General features: G+C 38.4%; 1 protein-coding gene across 1 annotated transcript in view; it reads left to right on the top strand.

Annotated features, from left to right (window-relative positions):
• The first annotated feature begins 4,457 nt into the window (after positions 1-4,457).
• The window catches only part of LOC308185124 (potassium voltage-gated channel subfamily KQT member 1-like), a 524,663-nt gene continuing 502,907 nt past the window's right edge, over positions 4,458-26,213 (top strand). The window contains exons 1-2 of the mRNA XM_080572865.1: positions 4,458-4,582; positions 6,222-6,791. Of these exons, the coding sequence (XP_080428991.1) occupies positions 6,409-6,791 (383 nt within the window). The 5' untranslated portion in view covers positions 4,458-4,582; positions 6,222-6,408. The remainder of the gene's footprint in view (positions 4,583-6,221; positions 6,792-26,213) is intronic.

Consider the following 26,213-nt stretch of genomic DNA (forward strand, 5'->3'; position numbering starts at 1 on the left):
CTTCTCCTCCAATGCATCAGTAATGTTTTAAACAAACCCAATAACACAATGCTAGGACACTTAATATAATTGAAAATTGGAGTCAAGTAACAGTTGAAATTCACTGTAAAATAATTTATATTGTCTCTTATTATTTGAAAGCTCTCCATGACTGCTATCTGATACCTCTTCATCAATTAGAATAGGTACAACTTTTCAAGCAGTAATTTTGTCTTCATTTTATGCAACATAAACATATTATCAAATACTTTGCCCTTAGTTCATAAAATTTATTTAATGTTTTTATTCTCATTTATTCAGGTATTAAAAATAATATGGGTTTCTGTGAAGATATACTATAACGTAATTAGTTTAAGAATTCTGACCTAGTAAACAGCACTAACCTCAAAGAACTGCACACCAGGCTGTTCTCTATGGTCCAGGTAGAATAACATGAGATCAGCAGAATTTTGCTCCAGCATTACAAAAAAAAATTCTCATGTAATGCATTATTATTATTGCTTGATTTATGATAGTGCCTAAGATGGAAAACAGGATCAGGACTCTGTGTTGCTGGCTTTCAATAAACAAAATATTCTTACTTACCATATAATGCCAAGTAAAAAATGCACTCATGATTTAAACTTCTTATTTTCAAGATTTTGGTTTAACAATTCCCTTCTTTCCAAAAGACTACTGAAATGGCAGAATAATTAGCAAGGTTGCATGCTTTGTCACATTTGTTTCATCACAATGCATGGTTATTGCTGTGCCCAATGAGATCAAGAATGGTGATGCCTGAAGCCATGACATCCCAGGATTATCTTCTTTCTGATATGGATCTCCTGAACTCTTGAATATCAGAACTGTTTTTTACTGAGGCCAACATTGTCTTTACCATATAGCTATTAAACCTTACAGATCACTGCTCTGTGAAAACACGTGTGATGTATACTTCCCATGGCACATACAGCCTGTGATGGCATTGACAGAAATTAATACATTTGAAACATGGCTGAACTATGGAGCAGAAGGCCTGGAACTGAATGCTTTTCGCAGTTCCTTCCTACAAAGGAAATCACACTCCTTTGCCAACTGTTTACCACTATCCTTCAGCTTTTATCTCCCCCCTCATTGTACTGGGAGACAGCATAAAGTACCAACAAGTTACATGAAGTACACATTATGTATTCTTTGTGGAAAGTTTGGAAAAGACCTCTAAGATCATCAATTCCAACCTTTAATCCAGTACTGAAAAGTCCACCACTGAACCATGCTCCTAAGCTCTACATCTATACATTTCTTGAAGATTTCCAGGGATGATGACTTAACTACTCCCCTGGGCAGCCTATTCCAATGCCACACGACTCTTCCAGTAAAGAAGTTTCTCCTAATATGCAACATAAACCTCCACTGGTGCAACTTGAGGCCATCTCCCCTTGTCTTATTACTTGGTGCTTAGGAGAAAAGTCCGATCCCCACCTCCTTACAACCTCCTCTAAGGTAATTGTAAAGTACAATAAGGTCTTCCCTGAGCCTTCTTTTCTCCAAGCAGAATAACCCCAGCTCCCTCAGCTGCACCACATAAAACTTGTTTTCTAGACCCTTCACCAGCTTTGTTGCCCTTCTCTGGACATCCTCCAGCATGCCATTCTTGTAGTGAGGGGCCCAAAACTGAACACAGTATTCGAGGCTTGCCCTCACCAGGGCCAAGTACAAGGGGACAATCTCTTCACTAGTCTTGCTGAGAACAATATTTCTGATAGAAGCCAGGATGCTGCTGGCCTTCTTGGCTACCTGACCACACTGCTGTCTCTTTTCAGATGCTGTTGACCAATATCCCCTGGTCCCTTTCCGCTGGGCAGCTTTTGCATTCATTCCTCTTTGGGCCCAGCCACTCAGCCAGTTTTTAACCCAACATAGCGTACACCTATCCAAGCCTTGAGCAGCCAGCTTCTTCAGGAGAATGCTGTGGGAAACATTGTCAAAAGCCTTACTGAAGTCTAGGTAGACCACATCCACAGCCTTTCCCTCATCCACTGCGCGTCACCTTGCCCTAGAAGGAGATTGGGTTCATCAAGCACAACCTGTCTTTGATAAACCCATACTATCTGGGCCTGATCACCTGGTTGTCCTGTGAGTGCTGCATGATGGCACTCAAGATAATCTGCTCCATGAGCTTCCCCAGAACTGAGGTCAGACTGACAGGCCTGTAGTTTCCCCGATCCTTCTTTTGGCCCTTCTTTTAGATGGGCATCACATTTGCTAGCTGCCAGTTGATTTTAAGCATTTCTTGAAGAACCTGTATTTTCTGTTTTGTTTTTCCAATAAAATATTTTCATTTCAAACAGAGAGAAAATATCTACATAACTGAAGGAGTCAATCTTAATTTCTTACAGCAATTCCATCATGGAAATGAGGCATTTACAGAACTGTTAGATACTACTCTGGGACAAGCAGTTAGCCTTGTAGAATATCTATATTAATGCTAAAATAATAATTATTGTCAACATGCATAAAAGGCAATTTAGCCCCTCAGTTCATCCCTTATATCATAAAATGCTACAATATATTTTAATTGTCAAGTGTTTAGGAGTGAATGGAAGCCCAGTGTCACCTTTGGCCATGCTTCTGATATCATAGTACACAAGCCTTGATAATTTATATTCAGCATGTCCTTGCAATGAAAAATATTGGTATTCATAGTGCACATTATGTGGATTGCAAAATGTTCTATGGATGATTGATCTTCTTAACGTATTTGCTAGAAAGGTGTTTATCTGGAGTTCAGAAAGGAAAAGTGCAGAGAGAAATGTTATATGAACTTGGGGCTTAAGCAAATACCCCATTCCAAGATCCCTAATTACCCACAGTAAACTTTGGTTTACAATCCATTGTAAGACCATTGGCTCACAAGCCTGGGAAGCTCAAAAGAAAGCAGGGATTGGCATTTTGCATCTTACAGGCAGTCTATGCACAACCTCTTCAAGTCACACAACATGGTGAATTTGTTTACCAACAAAATTATTCCCAAATAAATAATAATAATAATAATAATAATAATAATAATAATAATAATAAAAAGGATACTATTGCTAAACCAGAAAGTTACTTGACATCCAGCAATGTCTAACTTCAGTTCAGGAAGTGGAATTCACAATCCCAAAGCAGATGTTGAAGGGCACTGTTTGCAGAAAGCTTAGGTCCTGAGAATGGTATTTGGAATGAACAAAGGAGCACAGGAATGTTTCTCAAGTCTCATCCTTGTCATCTCCTTGTCAGCCAGAAGAGGTTTGCATCTGCATCTCAAAACCAGACATGTGCTTCCCCATCATGGCCTTTTGAATACCAGTTATCGTGCTGGCTCTGCCGTGTGCTAAATACAATGCTACCCATGTGGAATAGATATGCTCTGACCATGTGGGCTGCGTCAGGGTTAAACATGAGTTGAGAAGTGAGGCCAGCCATTAAAGCTGCACTTCTGTGCACATGCAATTGCAGAGCCTTATACGCTTATACAAGTTAACTGGTGACAACTTCAGCAGTTAGACATTCCCATAATCATGCATTTCTGTTTCACCTAAGTCATAGGTTAGTTAGGTGACTAATTGCCTTTTCAGAGTTTGACCCAAAGATGCAATATACATTTATGGGGGTGAAGGAACAAGTTCACGTCTTCCACAGTTCAGTCTAATAAAACCTAAACACTAAATCATTATCTTTTGCCTGGTCAAAAAATAAGAGTCAGATGTCCCGTTTTCTGTTTTTTCAGTGATTTCAGACCAGCTGCTAATATGTTGAGTTTCCACATTTACATTAAAGCTGTAAATGTATTCTACTTTTCCCTCAGAATAAACAGATTTTAAACCATAAAATATCCAAGATATGTATTGGTTTTGTTGTTTTGTTTGTTTGTTTTCAGATATTTTTTTCCCCTGCACACTTTGATTAATTATTTACAGCTTGAACAGTTATATTCGGGAGAGGTCAGAGGTTAGAGAAGGTAACAGTTTTTGCATTTAGGAAATTAACATCTGGAAAAGTTAATACAGCAGAGAAGTTATTAATTGATGTGGAAGGCATTTCAAAGAGGAAGCACGAGCAAAAACCTAGTGAAGGATTTCTTGGGCTCCAATTGGGTATCAGTCCTTTTCAATGACTCAGTGGTACTATCTGGAATACTATATTCTGGTGCTGCAGAGCCTCCAGCTAGCTTGAACCAACACCAAATTCAAATTGTAAAAGGTGTGAAGTAAAGAAATGCTCATATTAACCTGTTGCAATTAAGTGTATGCAGATAAGAAAAGGAGTGGGCATGATCCTCAGTAAAATTAAGTTGTTGCTTGTGATTGCTGGTTTTGACAACAGGAAGAAGCACAAATAAATTGTCAGAAGTGTCATACAGTTCTTTCTCTGCCTTTTACAAGAGCAGCCATATACGGCAGATAAAAGGGAGGGACCCTGCATTAGTCAGGGTGGAACTTGATAAGCCAGGGTGCAGAGCCAGGCAGCAGCTTTGCCTGCACCTATCCAGAGAATCTGCCATATGGAGCTGAGGGAGCAGCAAAGAAAAGGAATAGAGGAACACACAACAGGAGAGTAGGTACTGTTTGCAATTATTTTTTTTCTGTGCTTTATTTCTGATTTTGTGGGATCCCCTGTTTTGATTAAGCAGGCTAGCAAATGTGTTTCAGGTAATTTTGTTTGGAACTGCTGGGTAGCCAATCCCTGCTGAGGCTACATTGACAAGTGCTGGTAACTTGTAGAGGTAGCCTCAGCACCATAAAACAAATTATACAGAGGGAGTGAACTTCTGACAGATGTTATTTTCTTGCTTTAGGTCAGCTTGGCTGGGGGGCTTTGGGTTTTCGCTTTATTGTTTATTTCCTACAGCTTTTCATTGTTAAGAGAACAGATGAGGGAAAGGAAGTATTTCTCTATCTGCTATAGAATTAATGTAGAAGTACATCAGTCCATGTTACCACTACCAGTGTTAAGAAATGAGCACATTGTAACAACCCCAGTACTCCATGTAAAAATTTTGTAGAGTAATTTAAGAGGACTTGTTTAGATGTACTACAATGGAAGTTTATCCGTTATGCAAGAGGATGTTTAAGCAACAGAAAATAACCCTAATTTAAAAAGAGGGGACAAAGGAAACTTTTTTTTTTCTCTCTCTCTCAGTTCTGATGAGGCTAAATAACTCAAAGTATGGGTGTGAGTCTCTTCTGATGGAGGAACAGTCAAATGCAACCCCTAGGTACAGGGGCTTTGGATTGTGGATGACACGGTACATTACAATATTACATTACAAACATAATTTTGACATTAACATCAGCAGTACCTGGTGCTTTGAAGTTAAATGTATCTTTCATCATACCTCTAATATTTTTAAAACTTTCATAACATTTTCATTTTACTGAAGCATTTTAAATAAGGAAACTTTTCATGGTTGTGTGTAAGAAATGAGGCAATACAAATGCTGACACTTCAGAGAGACAGCTGCTCTCAGTCTGTCAAAAAGATTAATATTGCTGCTCATATCTGTATATTAGCAACATACTAGGTCTGCCCCATGACCAATATATACTGAACTATAAGAGACTTATTTTCTGTTCTATTGTTTCAAGAAAGTACCTAGAGAATAGCAAGGTTAGCAGCAAACTTTAAATGGCTTGAAGAAAATCAAGAACTGGGCCAGACGTCTTTGATCTTTTCCCTTGTAACAATATTAACCTCCCAATGATATTTAGCATTAATGGCATATTCCTTTTTACATGTGAGGAAAAATTGTATCTGAGTACAGTGGGTTGCAAGATCAGTTCTCATGAAGGGATTGAAATAATTTATTTTATTCTTAAAATCTTTCTGTAACATTGGCTTTCTAGGTAAGATATCTTGCTATGTAGGTGTTGAAGTTCAAAACCTCCATCTAGTGTGCTTCAGGCAACAGTAACGTTATAAAAGCTGGGAAGCTATCACAGTTCCACCTCTAAACAGGACAATTCAGGATCTGCTCAGCTTAAAATAATGTCATGGGATCAGCTCTCAAGACAACTCTGCTGCAGTTTGTGATGTTGCAGTATTTGGATAGTTTTAAGCTTCCTTCTTAAAAAATGTAACTTTGATTCTTAATTTTCTTTCTCTTTCCATAAATCTTAATCTCTCTCCTTTTCTAGACCATTACATCTGGTGCCTAGCACGTGTAGTTTGTCTAATAAGTTGTCCTTATTTAATTTCAGAGGTTCTGAGTGACAGCAGGTGACAGGCTGACAGCTCACACTCGTGTCACAGAGAAGATCCATGATAAAAGCAGAAAGTCACCTTATCAGCTGCTGGAGAACACCCTGGGCAGGGAGGACATACAATACCATTTTCTATGATTTTAAATATTGATCAGGGTTAGTAATACCTGCACGTTGCTACAGAATGTCCTGTGATAACAGAGAAACCACTGAGCACTCAATGTATAACCTCTGTGGACAGGTCCAAGGCTCCACTTCCCAGTTTAGTAGTCTGAATGGAAATAGGAAATCTGCAACCTTGCTGAAAGTCAGGGGGAGCTCAAGCAACGTGCAGTACTCTTCAGTGGCGCTGGGTCCAGGTGCCCCAGTGAATAATGGATCTGGAATTCCCTGTAACCCCAAGGAAGGCACGAAGGCTTCAGCCGTGGCAGCAAGTGAAGTCCACAGGGCCTGTACAGCAAAGTGTTTCCATAGCCGTTATTTAACTAAAACTAGTACACAGGGAAATGTCTACAACTTCCTGGAGAGGCCCAGTGGATGGAAGTGTTTTATCTATCATTTTACTGTGTAAGTACCTAGATTTTTACATAATCTTTGGTTTAAGAAAAATTTGAAACTGTCCCCTTGATTAGCTAGAAGTCACAGTACATTAGCTCCAAGGCTGAAAACTGTAGTTCTATGAATAAGCACATTGAAAGTGGGAAAGGAAAGGTCAGTTTCACAAAGGAACAGCCACTATATCCACTAACATTTCCAAAGGAGCAGTGTCTATTCTTGATATCTGTCTTCAAAGATGTACACTGTATCTGTGATAATTCAGAGATGAAGTCTGATATGCTCATGGCAGCACTTACTGCTGCCTTAGCTACTTTACATTGTTCTAGCTTCAGATACTGCAGTTTTTAGCATGTGATGATGTGATCAGGCCTATCACATTTTTATGTGCATTTTGCTCATGCTGAAGTGCCAAAACACATAATTTTTTGGTCAAACATCTAATCACAACATTACTAATTTAAATTGATTTACAGGTGTGAACACACATTGAGTAGAAATTTAGCAAAAAGTTTTTCATTATACCAAGTACATAGTACATGCAAGGAGAACATTAAGGTTCCTATTAACCATTGTGAAACAGTGGTTAACAAATTATTACAGCTGCTACCTTTTTCTCTAAGCTGCTTATGGTGCCTGTTTAGCAAGACCTCAAGTACTATTTTGAATGTTACTAAACAGTAATGATAATTTATCATCTTTGCTGTAGAAAGGGTCCAGTCATGCTCTCACTGAGTCAAGCGGAAGTTTCACTGGCTACAGTGAGTGCAAAATGTGTCAAAAGTCCTTGCTTTTATTAATAAGCTATTATATGTCCTGAAGAAATGCAGAGTGTTGCAATTATTCTGTTCATCCCAGATATACTTTTCTATGGCCTGACTGCATTTTGGAAAAAAACATCATCAGTTACTGCAATCAGAAACTGCTCAGAGAAAGATACAGTAATTTTAAAAGTGACTTTTAATGCTTCTATTTGGTGTAAAATGGATGGTCATACCAATATTTGTTTACTTTCATACCTTAGGATCATCTTTGGATTTTTTAAAATGGTGTTTTGATTCATTAAATGTTATTCTAACATTTAATATATATAACATATATGTTATATATGTTATTGCTTATAGTATGCGATTATAACCTAGGGCTTAAACAGGTGCAGTTTCTGTAGATTTGAATATGTCATGACTTAAGCCTATTTCAGGTTAGGGTTTATTAACCTTATTAAAATGCAATTGTTTTATCATCTGTGTTACTTTTATCTCAGACTAAAGTTGACCTTTAATAGGTACTTATATTCTGCAAAGGACATTTAAACTCAAAACAAACAGAAAACCACACACACTCACACACAGACACACACACACACAGAAACACCAACATCTCATCAATCCATACTGGAAGACTGGAGAAAATATTGGTATTTTTAGCAGATTTTTAGTTTTATATTTTAAAGAGTATAAGAGATTCTAACTTAAATGAAAGAATATGTAAAATGACTCTATTCTAAAAAGTTTTTCCTTTAGGATTGCTTAAAAGGAAAAATTTTAACCAACATTTTGTCTTAAGTATCTTTGTCCTAATAATTATCCCAATAACTACGTGGTGTGTTCATTTATATAACAAGTTTCTGTTTTGGAAAGAACAAATATAACATTATTGATTTAAAAATGTTTAATGATATTTACAGTGCTGATCTAAAGTACAATTAACTTTATAATGAGAAAAAGATGTAACATATTTTTTAAAACGTTTCCTCTGTTATATCTGTGGTTTTGTTGCAATTTATGTAGATTCACTCTTATGATGACAATGACTATTTTATAACAAATCCAATCTTCCAACTATGTAGTTGAAATGTGTGTAGCCTGGGGGAGCAACAGTGTCCCTTAATTGTCCTTTTGTCCTTCACATGCCACAAGGACTCAATAACTCAAGTACAAACCTATGGGAAGTTTGTGTCCAGGCAGGGCTGGAGTCTGTTCTGATCAGGAGTCAGTTCTGCTACAAAGAACCTAACTTTTATGAAAACAGGCAAAGAGAGGGAACAGCAAGTACTCTAGGAAGTGATGCTCCTTTTGCATTCTGAAATTACCAAGATAATTTTTTGTCTTTCTCAAGATAATGCTTGTTAGAAAAAGAAAGTATTTTTGCCTAATTAAATCTGGAATTAGTGTTATTTCAGTGGAGTTATTCCAGGCTAAAATCATTGTTTCAAAACAAAATGATTATAGATTGAGTGGGTTTTCTTGAGAATTCCCCCTTCCAACCCTGCAAATCTTCCACTTAGGTAATTTTGAGCTTCACAGGAAATGCTGTGAAATACTGAGTTCCTGAAAGCATCAAGAACAAGGTAGAAGATCACAATGACAAGTTAGAAAGAGGTGAGGGCTTCAAAAACAGCTGTGACATGCAAAAGCAATACATTGATCCTAACCAACCAGTTCTTGCTGCCACGTAAGACCCTTAAGGTATTAGGTATCAATATATGTTAGAGACCAGCTGTTTGCCATATGGTCCTCATTCCAGAAAAAGAAGCGCATACCTGGCTTGCATTTGATTTCTAAGCTCAACTATCACTTGTATAAATCACAGCCTCATGTGAAGATATCAGAGTAGAACCATCATATTTTATCTTTTGAAAGAAAAGTGCAATATGTAATTTTCTTGTTCTTATGTATTGGTGATAAGTTATGCATGGTAATGAAATTACTTGGCAAATCCACACATTTAAATCATTTAATTGTAAGTGGAGCCTTATTCATGTGATGCATTTACTTTTCTGAAACATATATAGTTATATATAATTACAAATGGAATGGCAAATGGTTCAATGATATTTTAGAATATGGCATTCTTTTTTTTTTTTTTTTGAATTTTGTTCACATAAATGTGAAGAGTGTAAAGGGATTAGACCAGACAGTTTTCCTGTTTAATAAGATTATTGACCGTGGTTTAGATAACAGATAGCAATGATCATAAACCAAAAGCAGAATCCAATGTATATGATTAAAGTGCTAGTGCATAATTGTGATTGGGGAATGTTTCCAAGCCTTTGGAGGCCACCTTGGCCATAGACAAGGGGTGGAGATGGTCTGGCTCCTCTGCCATGTTTATAGAGGCACAGAACAAGTAGTAGGAGGTGCAACTCAGGCCTTTTGAAGTAAAAGGTGTACTATATGTGCAGCCACATGCACTCATACACATAAGTGATGACTGAAGGGAAGAGAACAGTATGGTTTCAGGGAGAAAAAGTAAAGGTTTCCTTTCATATGTTAATTTGTTCTGAATGTGAGTGACAGAGAACACCTTGTATCAGCCTAAGGCTATGTCTGCATCAGGGTGCAGCCCTGTGCTGCACCGCTGCACCTACTCCGGCCCCAGGAAGAAAATAACCAAGCTTGCACAAATTTGTACTGAGGCTAACTGCCCCTATATTTCAGCAAGCAAGGTGGGTCCACAGTACCTTTTCCCTTCAGATCTGCCCTTTTCTTTTCACTCACTGCAGTTCAACCCCCTTGCACTATCTTTTCCATTTCTCTAGAACATCCTGAGGCTTCTGATTTTCAGCTGCTGTTGCCTGGTTAACCAAACTTTCTAGATAAAAGCCAGAAGCTTAGAGGGAACCTGGGTGGGTAGCACTTTGAGAAGCAAAGAAACAGAACAAATTGCTACACTGAGTCTGATGAAATAGGGATAGATGAGAACCTGAGACAGGGACAGAAGCCTAAGTTTGATTGTCTTGGAAACTGAGACTGTTGCTAGTGATGCTGAATCTGGAGGAAAAGGGGTAAAGAGCAGGCTAGCTCAAGAACAAAGAGAAGCATACTTAGGTGGGAAGGACAAACAAGGTCTAGTAGTTTTTGGAGATCAGGAGGCTGGACGGGCACAATGTGCTGGGATTGTGGGACAGCTGAAACTCACAGAGAGGCACTGGGAGGAAGAATGGGTAGAAGACGACAGCCGGAAGCTAGGGGAAAGAGGGAGCGTGGAATTCAAGACAGGAGAAGGAACCTTTCACCCATAGGCAACTGGTTTGAATCTCATCCAAGTCAATAGTGAAGAAGAAGTAATGACTGCAGGGAGATATGAAAGGAGCTGTTGGTCTTTTTCCAGTTCTTAGCAAACGGATGTCAGCATCACTGCTGGAGTTAGCACAGCTGGAAGGCTTGCTGGCAGTCAGTAGAGAAACCACAGGCTGGTTGAAAAGGCAGGCAAGTCTAAGGCAAGAGGGAGGCCCATGAGAGGGACTCTTAAAATGTGTTCTCAGGCCTGCCACTTTCTTGTCGTGTAACACCGCAAAAGTTTGAGAACTTGCAGCTGTTCAAGGTTACTTTGTGCTGGTTTCTCCACTTGTTAAATGAGTGTTAGACCTTGTTCTCATTTAAAAGCTAGACCAATCTTTATATCCCATAGCTTCCTGTGGGATGGGGTGAGCTGATCTAACAGGCCATTGCTAACCAACCACCTCTGGTTCTGCTTTCCTCATCTGCCTTAGCCATTCAGCTTGCTCCTTGCCATTCAAATTTATCTGTCCTTGGTTATCCTTGGAGCACTGAGACAGTTCAGCTCTTTATGCCAGAAGAAACCTAGTCCAGTAGCAAAAAGAGGATGGCCTTCTCTCAGGTTAGTTATAAACATTCAGCATCTCTAAGTACTGTCCACTCTTGTTCTCTTAGTGATCCTAGAGGGTCATAGTCATCTGTTAAATAAAACTGTACAAAATAATTGCAAAGTAACACACTGAAAGTTGCCTGGCAAGTACTGCAGACCACCTGGTTTGACTGCAAAACACTTCACAAATGCAGACTTTGCTTAGCAACAAACCCTGTACTCCAGGCTCTCTTAAGATTTATGGGGGGAAGACTCCAAATGGTGACTCAGAGAGGATAATAGCTATTGTTTTGAATCACTCCTCGGGGATGCTATCTTTCACTCTATTTATTGCATGGGAAAGATAAGAAAAATGTCCTCCCTAGGGTATGGTTTCACAATTGGTATAATAGTTTACCACTACCACCAGGGGAAGGTTTCCTCTCTCACTTCCCCTTCTCTCCTAGCCACACGCTTCTGCCATAATGCATGCTGTTTCTGGCACTCATTCTAGCCGTCCTAAGCTAAGTCAACTCACTGAAATCACTGAAATTCAGTAATTTCTGTAAGTGAAATCATGAATTAGTTCACTAAGTGAACTCACTAATTCAGCAAAAGAATGGGTAGCTTTTGATACCTTAAGGAGTTAGAGCATCTCAACAAAAGGTCTAACTAGTGCTGGAGCTGGTCCTAACCAGTTGGCCAAAACTGCAATGGGATGAATGAGAGCTGTCCTTTTTATTACCAGAGAACTATGTTGTTAGCTCAGTTGCATATGAAAACAAGCCCTAAGTTTGCTTTGTTACACCCCTCCTTCATACTGGCTCCCATAGCTTCTTCATTGAGAGGCACATATACGTACACACATGCACGTTCCTGGCAGTTTGGTGAGAAGAACTCAAGTAAGGAATGACTGTTGAGTAACTTAAAAATGAATGAGACTTCCAAATATATGAAAATGTTGTATAATTTATAACTTTGGAAGGATGGAACAGAAGAACAAGAACATGTTTCAAAAAATTTGGCTGGCTTGCTAAGGGTGTTTTCCTGTGGAAGGGGTACTATGTAAGGAAGTGTGTCAGCATGCATAATACAAAGAATTGAGAATTCAAAAGAATTGAGATCACTGGGGCGAAATAAAAAATGAAATTTTCTCTTATTGTTTTTCTTCTTTTTTTATTTTTATTTTTTATTTATTTTTTCTCATCTTCATGTAAGAAACACTGCAGTCATGTTCTGTTAATGCAAAGGAACTACCATTGATGCAAAGAGCCACCGTTCTGGTTGATATTCTGTTTTTGTTTGTCCTACAGCTGCTGATGTAAAGAGCATTAAAAGGCAAAAATATGAGTCTAGTTCCTTTTAATATCTCTGGGCTGCTGGTGCACATGTTTTTTGGTTCTTCGGGTGTAACAACGCCCAGTGAAACTGAATATATTTAACAAGTAAGTTAGCCTGGTGTTCTGTCTTTATCAGTAAATGGAACCTGTAGCCCACTATTTATATCTGTTTATCTTAAAGGGACTGTCAAATTCCCATCTCTGTCCTTCCCACAATTATCTCTAGAATGCAAGCAGATATTTTGCTTTTTCCAACGATGTGATTGTAATATGACCGACACTAGCAACAGCTAAAGTTCGGAGTAATTATAAGCATATGACTGCTTTCGAGATTTTGTTTTTGACCTTGATGTCAAAGCTTAGGTCTGGACATGATGTGCTTTCATAAGGGTAAGTTAGGGCTCTTTATTATTATTGGATTCAGGGTGTTTTTTGCCAGCATAACTGTTACTTATCTGGATATTTTACAAAGAAATTGAACTGACAAGTTTTCCAGTTTAGAACTCCTCCAGCTACTGCTTTTCATCTATGCACCATCTGCCTTGCAGCATTAAGCTGATATCTTGTCTATGAGGACAAACATCGGGTACCAAAAGTTGCACAGAATTAAAGGGAAGAAATTGAAGAGCTATTAATTTTATTAAAGTGACAGGTTCCTTTTACTGCTTAGGGTTGCCTGTTCAACTGGATTATGAAATGGAATGGATTAAGTTGCTAATGGAGGCACACTAATGTTAAACAGAATTATCTTTAGGATTCTGTAAAGTTCCAGGATTGGGCTGTTCTAAAAATATATGGGAACAGTCATTAATTTTTAGCCTCTTTTCCTAAGGAAATGAGGTTTATGCAACCACACTGTCTGAGTGCGTCTGTCTGAAAGTTACTTACCAGAAACTTTTGAGCCAGTTGGCGAGTTTCAGCAAATATTGACAGAGGATGAGACGTGTCAGAGATATTAAGTTTCTTCAAGTTTTGTTAAAATAAGCAGTTGGATAGAGGAAAGAAAAATTAATAAGCCCAAAGATGAAAACACTTCACTTGGAGCTCAATTAGATTATTTGGCACCAAAGAGCCTTTTCAAGAGAGAGATGTTACGAAAGTTCCTAAGGAAGAACTTTGATCTGATCTTACTTCTTTTTAGGCACAGAATAACCTAACCACAGAGCACAAAGCCAGAGGCCAAGTAAGTTTTATTTTAATTTTGTGAAATTATTGATGACTTTTTCCATCATTTATGTAAGAAATTCAATCCATCTTATTCTAGAAGCTCCATTTTGTAACAGACCATGCAAAGAATATGCATTAACGTCCCCACAGGCTAATGTTGTTTCTATAGAGAAGCCATTTGTTTCTATAGTGAAAACAAATACTGTAGTGTGGCATTGATACAGTGCTGTTGATGGAAATTGGTTACACTTTTGTGGAAAAACCTTCTGCTCTTACAGAATGCAACAAAGTAAAAAGACATTTCTTGATGCTAATGTTACAATTGCTTGTTAAACTGTGGACTCTGCTTCACATCAAGTTCAAGAAGAGTGCTTCAGATATCTTTAGGATAATCAACAAGCTGGCAATAACTTAATGCTGGATATATTTGCACAGCATCATTACATGTATTTGTTCTCTCACCTTTTTAATACAGAGGTTCAGGAACATTAAGTACTGCAAAGAGGTCAGTGTTACTCTGTGAATGGTGGTCATAATTTTCTGTCCCTATGAATTAGTATCAAAAGACGATGCGGCATGAAGATGCATGTCAAAACTTCCTGATTTTTCTGATTCACAGCCAAATTCAATGGTAAATATATCAATCATAAAAACTGATCATAAAGTCATGTTGTCATATGATGAACTATTTCTGTGAATTTCTGTGAAGAAGTGGATTAGGTCTCTTCTATAAAGACTTAGTGTGCGAAGCTTGATACATAATCAGAATGGAAGCTTGATTCCTATGCCCAGGGAAGGAAAGGACATCTAGCTGTTCTGATAACAGGACATACAGAGATATAAGCAAAAAAGACAAAAAACACCACAGACATTAATGGAAGATACAGGCACTCAATTGAATCAGGAAGCTTAAACCCTAGGAATGGCAGGACACTGAAGAAAAGGTTTCTCTAAAATCAGTGCTTCTGACAATTGTAATGCATGAATGTATTCTGCCAGTTTTGGCCTAGTGCAAGCTAAACTCAAAGAAAAGGCAAAATCCAAATCTTAGTGTTTTCTAAAGAGCAGCAGATACGTTAAATACTTTAAAAATGTAAAGTGCTTATTACTAATATGAGGCATGGATGCGTTAAGAATAACAGATCTTTGGTCAGTTGATTCAGGTTCATGGTTTCATAATTTGAAGTAAGAGATCTTTTGCTATGATGTGTTGCTCATGCTGTGAATTGAACAGCATTAGTATAAACTATTGATTCAAGCTGGTTTGTGGTAATTCATACACATGCAGATCAAAGGTCCCAAGAAGCATACAGAATAGCAACGTATGTGTGTAAATCCCTCTATTGCTTTTCTAGGTGTTTTAGAAATACTAATTGCTTCTAAAACACATAGGACAAGATTATCCCCATCTGAAAGAGACTGAAGTACTGGCAGTAATTAACTGAGATGCCTCAAAACAAATAGCTTGGTCAACTTAGTTTCTGGATAGTATTCCTGAGTAGAACATGACAAATAATGTGGTTTTTTTTTTTTTTTTGGTTTCAGTCATTTATTGAAGATAATTTGTATTGTATCAATTTGTGTACTTTAAAAATAAAAAAGCTGAAAAACCCCATTTTTTATGCCAAGACTTACTGATTCACAGCCAAGACCTTATTATTTACTATAATTATAAATTATAATAACAAGTCAATTTTTACATAATATTTGCAAGAATTCCAGTAATTTTGGAAAAAGCAAAAGTACCATTAGAAAACTTTTTTTTAAAGGTAAATTTACTGCTGATTATGTCTGATTCATCATGATGCATATTAAAAATCTAACAAAACTTTGAGAATTATTTAGTTTTGTTTTTCAAAGCAGCAGTAAAACCAATAAGTGAAAGTTTCAAAGAGTGACATAAAATTAGAAAGTTCCACAGTAGTTGTGTGTTTTAGATCATGAGATGTGGTTATTACATTCAAGAGGTTTATGGCAGAGAAAGAAAAATACAGAATTGATATGTCTAGACTTTATGTGGACAGCCATCTCTTTGCCAAGTTGATATTTCTGGCAGTATTAAAGAAAGTTACAGAAGTTTGATCCTCAAAATGTATTTAATAGGGTAGTATTTTAATGACTAAGCTAACAGCTGATCTCCTAAGTCTTCATGATCAACTTCTTAATTTGTTTTGAAACAAGAAAATCTGTTTTTTCACAAACCTGAAAAAAAAAAAAAAAAGCCAGGAGCTACTGCAAATTAAAAAGATATCTTGGCCTCTGGTTACTGCACCAGCAAAATGCAACAAACTTGATGTAAGCTTTTGCTGTGTAAAGCAATCTTATCCTTTCACTGTAAAGGTACTGACATGCTGCTTTTAAACTTGTGAAGCACTGGTGAATGCACATCCCGTTTCTGCCTTGCAGTTTATCTTAATGTCCAAATCTCTTTTTCTGTCTTCCATTTGCTGATCTGAATGCTCTTCTTTTATCTTTATACATTTCTCTCTGTGATTCCCTTGCTTTCCATTTTTGTTATTTCTTTATACTCTTTCCATAATTTCTCTTCCTTTTGCTACTCCCTTTCACATTTTCTGACATGTACACTCCGAAGAGATGGGTAAACTGAATCATGAAGTGTTGTTCACCAAATCCCAGACTACGGCAACGAGGGGCAAACAACAAAAGTAGGAAATGAGTTTAATACAGATAAAAAGAAGTCTTTCCTTCTCTGGTGGATAGTGAACTATTGGATCTTGCTACTATTGTTGGTTGTGTATATAGAAAATATTCACAGTTCTGAAAGGGAATGGTGAAATGGACAAGTCATGGACTGCAAAGATGGCCAGATTCATGTGCTCCTCCTAAACAGTATTTTCTCTTGCCAATTGTCATTCAGAGTGCTGGGCTAGATGGACCACTGGTCATATCCAGTAGGGCATGTTTATTTTCTTCTTGGTCTCCTTTACCTTCCCCAACTGCTACAGCCAGGCTTCCTTCTCTCTCTGTCCACTTTCTATTACTTTTATCAGGTGCTTATTCCAGGTATTTAAGGGTGAACAGAACTGAAATTGCTTGTCTAGATTACAGCTTTCTTTCTCTTTTCATGTTTGTCATCTTAACATCAGGACACCAAATGATATCTTTCAGTATCTGTATTTCTCTGGTTAATGCTCCTGTAATATTCTACTGACGTAGACCTAAGGTATACTCCCTGTAGATATTCCATGATCTGAATGCTGGCATGCTCTGAGGTGAGGTCAGGAATATGCAGTATGACCAAAGCTGAAGCTAACTTAGCTCTCAGAAAAAAATGAAGCAGTGCAATGCAGACAGCTATAGATCCAAGACAGAAAGAAAAGTTTGTGGAAGAGTTTATGCAAGAACAGAAAGCAGTATTGCAGGTTAGAAGCATTCAAAAACATCATCTATCATGTCCACAGAAAACAAACAAGTATCTTTCCTTCCCACCAGAAATCAAGACTCATAAGATTTTAACCTGAACAGACACACACTGTGTCCTTTTCAGTTGTCTTCTGATTAGAGCCAGATGGACACCTTCATGTTACATGCAATTGGGCTATCAGGCTTTTTTGGCTGCAACCTACATAACTGAAAATAGATATCCTCAGTATACCCATATTATAGCTAGAATTTTCCTTTGGTTGAAGGCTTCAAATCACTGAAAATATTTTATTCTGAGGCAAAACAGAAAGTCAGATATGCCCAATTCCCTGCCAGGCAGACTGCCAGTTAGCAGAGTCCAAAGCTAAGCAAGCTTCTGTTAAACCTGTCTGGTCTCTTCCAGTTCTGCTGAAACCAACACATTCCCAGACTACTTTCTAATTGGTATTCTCATATTGGTATTTTCAGCAGAAAATTGTTCCTTTACCAAATTTTCTGACCAACTCTAATTTGTGTATGATCACTTATATACAAGCACAAAATCTTTCAACAAAACATCAAGCCCAGGAGACCAGAAATAAATCTGTGAGAGGACTGATAGACATTGAAACCTGCCTACAAAGGCACACAGGCAAATTATTCTTCTCTTTTTGACTTAGTCAGAAAAGTCTTTGGGTAACAAAAATACATAAGCAATAGGAATGAGACTTTACTCAAACTAGCAGGAATGTTTCATAGAAACATGTGGCTTTTGAACATAAAACAGTTGAATTGCATTTAGAAGAAATTGGATTGATTCATGCACTCAGGAATGAGAATACCTTGCACTTCCATAACATGAAAAAATGGAATGCCCATCTTAATATGCCTGTCTCAAAATAGCCACCTAAAATAAAAAGCAACCTACACCTTTGGAACCCTTCATATTATTTTCTGGTGGCTAAAGTCATTTGTTCTCCCTAACAACAGACTGTCTTAAAGCTATTATTCTGGACTGGACAAATTGGTTGACTACCAGCAAGAAGGAAGCTGAAGCTCAGATGGATGTAATTGCACATAGATTTACTTGAACATACTACCCTCAGTCCAATCTCTTTTTCTTGTAATTTATCTCCAGCTGAAGCAATTGGATTTCTTGTGCCCCACTGTGTTAGTAGTTCATTTTGCCTTCACAGCTTGCTGGAACAAGTAGATAGGATAAAGAGAATTCATCTAAGGGAGGGAAAAAACAAAACAAAACTTTTTTTTTTTTTTTTTGATTTAAACTGGAGGCACAACTAAGCCATTTGTGTATAAATACCTGAAGGGAGGGTGCAAAGAGGACAGAGCCAGGCTCTTTTCATCAGTGCCCAGTGCCAGGGGACAAGAGGCAGTGGGCACAAACTGGCAGACAGGAGGTTCCCTCTGAACATCAGGAACCCTTCTGTACTGAGCAGGTGATGGAGCACTGGCACAGGCAGCCCAGAGAGGTTGTGGAGTCTCCTCCTTGCAGATCTTCAAAAACCACCAGGACGTGGTCCTGGTCAGCATGCTCTGGGTGGCCCTGCTGGAGCAGGGGTTGGGCCAGACAGCCTCCAGAAGGCCCTTCCCACCTCAACCCTTCTGTGTGATTCTGTGATTTGCAATTATCTAGCTGAAGGGCTTTTATATAGCAAAGTAAGTCACAGTAGCTCAGTTTTGAGGAGGGAGGGCATCCCGGGAAAGATGTGTCTGGTTGTATTAAAAACATCATTGACTCACAATCAAGGCATCTAAACCCTACTGACTTCAGTAGCTTTCATATAATAATTTGTGTTGATTTTTCTTACAGTACAGAGCTCACATTTTCTAGTAATGTTTTCCTCTTTCAAAACACACTTTTGCAGAGTCAATTAAGTTTGGCAAGCCCCAAAGGCCACGAAGAAATTATTTTGTATTTGGTTGCTAAGGAGTATATCTCAATCTTCTAGTTTATAAGTTTGTTCCCTCCTCCCCCGTCCTTTTTTGTTGTTCAAGAGATAACATTCCCACAAGCATTTCATATATCATCACTTCAAGTACACTTATCTGCAGTAGATTAAAAAAAAAAAGGAAAACACATGCACAAATAGTCTTTGCTAGAAATGGTATTATTTGATGCAAGACTCAAAAGGAGAAATAGTTAATACTTCTCCTTTAAAAGCTTTCATTAGGCTTGTCTTCCATGGAAATGAGCTACAGCATGACCTTGAAAGAGTTCACCTTTGATAAAGTACATGACATCATTTTGCTGTCAGTGTTGTAGTTAACCTACTACTTCTAAGTGTGTGTATGCTTCAGTGGAACATACTCCTAGCCAATTAATCTCATACACAGAATTTGTCCCTGGCTACAGGAACAACAGAAACATGTTTACAGTTGCACTGTCTACTCTCCAAAATGGAGAGTGCTCTCAGGACACTGAGAGGCACTTACTTGTAACCTTTAACACTGGCTGATCAACTGTCCAAGGCACTAGTACTGCTAATTTAAGTTTGTTAACACATGAAAGAGATTTAAGGATAGTGGTTTAAAAACATGGAAGATTTATTTTTCTTGTATGCATAAGGATTAAGGAATTGAATAGAAATGAAGAAATATTAAAATATAGTGTATTTAGCAAAACCTGTTTTGCAAAAGCATGGCAACCCAATTTTTTGTTAGTGTGAACTGTGCTCAGTGATATTCCAAAGTCAAATGAAGAATTCTCAGATTATTGCCTTTCTGATTTGAGAGAGGGAAGGGAAAGTCTGCAAACAGGTGATAAGAGAACACAAGATTCTCTCTCATCAGAAAAGTGAAAAATTGCAAGGGAAAGAAATACAGGTATTTTGAGAGATAATACTACTAAAAGAGGGTAGATTTAGATTAGATATAAGGAAGAGATTCTTCACTATGGGGGTGGTGAGGTGCTAGAACAGGTTGCCCAGAGAAGCTGTGGGTTTCCTGACTGTCTTAAGAGGCAATAAAGCTGAAGCTTCTTGAATTCAGCAGATCAGTTGGCAGCTAATTAAGCCTTTTATATTTAAGGGTTAGACTTCTCGAAACTAACCTGTATTCTGGTGCATGGCTTAATGACAGGGATAATAACCTTAAAAAAGACATGAAAGCAGTGTGTGCTGACTGTTGAAGATATCAGAGGGAGAAGGAAATGCAAGTTCCACTGTATTAGAAGAAAAGGTGCGAAAGGACTGTTTCTTCTGTGAGCACGGATCTACGTGGGGAGCAGGGAGGATTTGACCTTGGTTTCCACTGCTTGTCTCCAGCACTTCTGTCATAACACAGATACTGCTGGCTCACCCAGCTCAACTCCATGGCTTCTTTCCAGGTGCCTGTAGTGCGTGCTGGGACACAGCTCCATTGCTGTGGCAGGGATATCTCCAGCAATGGCTACAGGCTGTCCCTGGGGCTGCTGTGTAAACCCTGAATCCTGAATGGCACCTCAGGGGACTCAGCTCCAGCCCTGTCTTGCCCACCTCCCCCGGACACAAGTGAGGGAGATTTCCAGCATTTGGGGGAGCTGTGATCGAAAAGGAGCTCTTTGTACTGGGAAAGCCTTGATTTGAGTTCCTATTACACTAGGAGGAACTCAAAACTGGACAGTATAAGAGCCTGGAGGAAGAAAACAACACCAACGCCAACAACAAAACAAAAACATTATCACATGTCAAGTATATGCTTCAGCAGTAGAACTGACCTTTGGTTTGTTCACTACTTTCAGTTGATAGTACTAGCAAGACAGACTGTTTTATTTAGATTGCCTGTACTATATTTTTTTCTGTATTTTGGATCTTCCATGTAACAGTGAGTACTGTGTATGCATGCTGAACAATTTTTTTTCAGTCATTTATACATGGAATGAAACATAATCTTGTACAGTATTTCCCAGTGATACCTGAAATGTAATAGACTGTAAAACACTTTTTTTTTTTTTTTATCAATGAAGAGTGGCTTTTGAAGCTATTTCCCTCTAATGCCCTTTGTCTACTGAACTACTGAACTACTGAACTACTGAACTACTGAAGTGCCTTTACATTCTGATTGGTGTGTGTGTGTGTATGCATAGCCAAAATGTGACTCTCACCTCGCTGTTTTAGATAACTTCGTATTTGGACAAGACCCCTGGATTCCATGGCAATATTAATTTACCGTGACTTAATAGTTTCAGACTTTTCACACCTGCACACATATGTGCACACATCCAAAAGATGGCAACACAGCTGCAGAAATGACAGTGTTGCTGAAATTATTCATCGCCATACAATTAGAGATTATTCCTCAGGACTGCATCCTGTTTTTCTCCTTTTCTCAAACTAGTACCACTGAGCTGGTACTCCTGCTGTTGTCTGAGTGCTGGCTCAGAATCTCACTTTGCTCTGCACATACAAGGGAAGAAGCTTGTGCTCCACATCAATATGTAGTCACGTGGGCTCCCTTACCCCTCACTGTTGCTCCATTCTGCCAGCTTTCCCTGCAGCCTGGTATGTAGCTCTGGCTCCTCTGTATGGTTCTGTGGAATACCACAGGGAATATAGAGTACAATAAACATGCTGGTCAGGTGGTGGTAGAGAAGATACAGTGCAGGATGCAGCAGCAAGCAGGCAGCACCGGAAGGTGTGAAGGGCAATTATAGGTGTCAAGGGAAACTGAAGAGCAGAAAGCAGGGTACCAAAAGTCTGACCAGAGTAAATACAGCCTATTAATGAACTCAGGGCCCTGAAAGCAACCCACTTCATATTACAGTGTATATCTGTAACCTTGCGAAGGTCTGATTTTGGGAGGGTACTTGTAAAAAGCCCTTGTTTTAGTTTCAGTCATGATATCCATCAGTTTCCAAGAATGTTAATCTGGTCCATAGCCCTGCCAGTTGATGAGGTACTGAAGCTTTCCACAAAGTAGTTTAGAAAGGAAAATTTGCTTCATGATATTCTGCCTGACCTTGTACCATGAGTGCAGGAGGGGACGGGATTGCTAGTGGAAAGTGGGGGATGAAGCATTAAAGGGAAGACCTAAAGAACTGGGTAGATCTTCATGGATCACTCAGATCACTCATGGATGGTGCACTCAGAGCTTTGAGGCATCCTTTTCATTGTCTCAGATTCTCTGTAGATTCACATGGAGAATGGCAACATGTAGTGTATTGTTTCTGAGATTGTCTTTTCAGGCATGACATTGTGGAGAGGAGCTGAAATCAGGAAAAAATTATGCTGTCATGGAATCAGCATGTTTTATAGTTTCCAAAATAGTCACTGCAATGTACAGCTAAAAGACCTTAGGAAGTCAACAGGTAATTCTTACTGTCCTCCTTTATGGTGTATAAAGGTACACAGCATTTAATTTGAATATGAGCTCTCATAAGCATGAAAACTGACCCTGTAACAGAAAGCAAACACCATCTGCTTCTCAAAATGCTTTTGCCTTTGCCAGTAAGACGCTTAACTTTATTTTATATTTGAGTGTGTCTGTGTTCATCGTCCAAGTTGTTTAAAATTAACAACACTTTCAATTATCCTTTTTGGGGATTCCTTATTATATCTTGAGAGACAAGCTAAAAACCGGAATCTGTTTTATGTTTATTTAACGCAGTGATTCCTAGAATCAAAATTATATTAACAGGACGTCTATTTTAATTTAATTGTATATATTTTTAAGTTACACTGTTTTAACTCTAAAAACTCAAAAATAGTATGGTAGATAAATTTCATTAAATATTTATGATTTGCTGTCCCAACATTAAAAAAAAAAAAAAAAAAAAAGCTATCGAAGTATGCTAGCAGTAGTAGCATTAAGTTTAATAACATACCCTGTAATCTTAATTTTTAGGAGTAATGACCATTCATGGTTATAACAGAAATTAAATTCAGCCGCAAGTATTAGTTGCAAAACAAGTTCTGTTCTCTCCTAATTGACATCTAAAATGGTGTGCAGATTTTATTATCTTTGTAGAGAATAGCCATTTTATCTGTAAAAGATGTGGAAGGAAATAAGATGAGATAACAAGATTTTTATCATCAAAATAAGATAACTGAAGTACAATAAATTATCAGGTAGCAAAATCTGAACCGACAGCTTCAAACAGTTCAGTGAGAGATTTTATTTTCCCATGACCATTTTACACATTTGTTTCCCTATGTAATCCTTCATCGTAGCTCTTTGCCAGAGTTTGTAGAATTCGTTTTCCTTCCTGCAGAGGAAAATGTAGCGCTCCAGTCTCTTTAAGCAAATGTATATGACTCAGATGCTGGAAAAAACATCAAATAATAGTTCTGAATGGAAATTCACAGCAGTGGGAACTCTTTAGACATATACAAACAACCCATCTTAAACAGGTTACAAAGACTAAAACTAGCATATGTCTTCTTTTCCTTTTTGTCTTTTTTTTTTTTTTCCCACAAAATAATGAACCAACTGTGTTTTGAACAATTCCAGCTGCTTTCTTCGATCCAATCCCCACTCTCAAGAATCTTATAGCCAGGCTTGATTTATGATGTATTAGTCTGGCTGTCTCACACCCCACAAAATATTCTCATTTTGAATGAAGAATCACATGTTAGCAGTCAGTACAAGCAAAACTGGCTCAGATCATGGGATTTGTACTTTCTCTCACTAATACATCAGGAAGCAAAATGATCTTTAGCAGTCTGGGTGATCCGCTGGTAATATGCCCCCTAATTCAGCTTGAGAAGTAAATGTGCTGCAGTCACTCCAATTTTGCATATGCACATCTCTGCTGTGGAATACAATCTATTTCAGAAATGTCTTAATCCAGTGATAGCTAACTAAAGATTATTTTTATAAAGGTTTCCATAAGGTTGCTAGGTATTTTATTAACCTATTTATTTATTTATTTATTTTCTCTCTCTACTGTGTGCACAGCAGTTTCTATTTTATTTTATTTTATTTTATTTTATTTTGCATTAGAAAGGGTTGCATATAGTCTTTAGATGATTTTTTAGGCGCTGAGTCATTAGGTTTCCAGCACAGCTTGTATAGCCAACAATTACAACAGCTGGTCAGCAAGGAAAACCCCAAACTAACCTACATTATGGTAAAATTAGAGCTGTGAAAAATGATTTCTGGGTTCTGGCATCTAACAGTACATGTTCTACCTAGGAATAAACTCCTCATTAGTCTGTAAGATATTTTGGCACTGTGAGGACACCATCAGCCTCAGATTATGCCTTGATTTCTGTAGCATTCTGTTACTCATTTAGCAAAAGATGGAGGAGTGCACATCCTCGTTAGTGAAAATCCTACACATAGTAGCAGTTGCACTCAACTCATCTTTGGTGTAATAGCAGCTGCAGCAGATACCAACCTAAGACAGTAGGTGAGCATACAGCAAGCGCAATTTAATATCCTGCTGGCTTCAGTATAGGACAGTGGATTTAAAAGGTATTCTACAAGAGTGGCTGTTTCGGTGTAATTTGAAAGCTTGACATGGAAGCAATGACACAACAATGCAGTGCAGAGAGGGGGTCAGAAGGACCAGTTGCTCCTTCCTTGCCTTGTGAAGGAGGACTGGATGCTGTCAGGGCACTAAGGGTGTCGGTGGCTCCCCAGGGGCTGGAGACTGGGACTGTCAGGGGCTCACAGTGTCTGGCAGGGCAGGACCTTACAGCTGGGTCCCATCCTACCACCCCAGCCGAATAGAAGGGCAGAGCAGCCCCAGCCCTGGGCATTGGGCACCTCCCTGGGGATGGGCACAGGACGAGGCTGGTGCCCACAGGGCCCTGACAATTGTCTGGGTAATTGTTAGCAGATTTAATGTCTATTAAATGCTTTTTTTTTTTTTTTTTTTTTCCCTCACTTGAATTACATAGCTGGAAAATAAATATGGGCTTCCCATCACATAAAATGGAAAAATCACTGAGATACAGTTTTAGGATTTACAACAGAGGACACTTGCTGGTTGTAACTTTCAGTCAAGAAATAAGAAGAGAACTACTTTTTCTTTTTTATATATATAAATTATGGCTTTCTGCTAAGGAAAAATGAGCACAGCTGCTGAGCTGTGCAACAGACCAATACTTGCTATCCCCTCTTACAGAGCATCTCAAACTGCATACAAATTATTGCAGAGTCTTCTTTTCCAAAACTATTGTATCTGTGCCACAGTTTTGCTGTGATTAGAGATTACTGGAACAATATCTTTACTACTAGTTCACTGCATTCTAGGTGTCTGGGTGAAACACCTTTGAACCGAGCTTCCTTCTCTCTCTCTTTCTCTTTCCACTCTCTCTCTCTCTCTTTTGTTCATTGTTGCTATTCTTGCTACTGACAATTGTAGGGAACTTGGTTTCCTTGTTCACTTATTAGTGTCTGATTACCTTTGACTTTGTCCTCACTGCAACTTAGCCTGTACCCATCCTATATCAGCTGCCCTCATGTTTATAATTCAGTTGCTTTTTCTCTTGCTTAGCCTGGCTTGTTATCGCTTGGACAAAGATGCTGCTGAGTTCCCCATCACTACATTAGTTGCTCACGTCTGTGCTTCCTGGCATCCAGGCTGAATATTGGGTTTTCTGACAGTCCCTTACTGTTTCTGTGCCAGGCTTGTTACTCTTCCAGGTTCCAATAAGCAGGCTGTAATAATTTCTCATTTTTGGAATCAAAGTCAGGAGTCTCCAGCCCATCTGTCCTTATTCTGAGCTGTCATGAAATGACACTCTGTGATGGTGTAACACTGCTTCCTGTCGGTAATGTCTTAGCCTGCATTGCTCTGAATGCTAGTCTCAAAATTGTCTTCACCGATAGCTTTCACTTTCAGTTGCTTTGCAGGTATCATTCTGTTGTGTCATTCAGTTGACAAAAATGACAAGTATGGTTGCTATGTGGGCTGCAAGTTCTTAAAAATGTAGAATACAAATGGAAAAACTTTCCACTTGACATTACCAGGAGGGTTTTTACATCAGGATTTGAATTAGGGGAAGGAAATTACTGGAATATATCTCAG

This window comes from Anser brachyrhynchus (genome assembly GCF_964034855.1).
Source record: "Anser brachyrhynchus genome assembly, chromosome: 1".
Lineage (NCBI taxonomy): Eukaryota > Metazoa > Chordata > Aves > Anseriformes > Anatidae > Anser > Anser brachyrhynchus.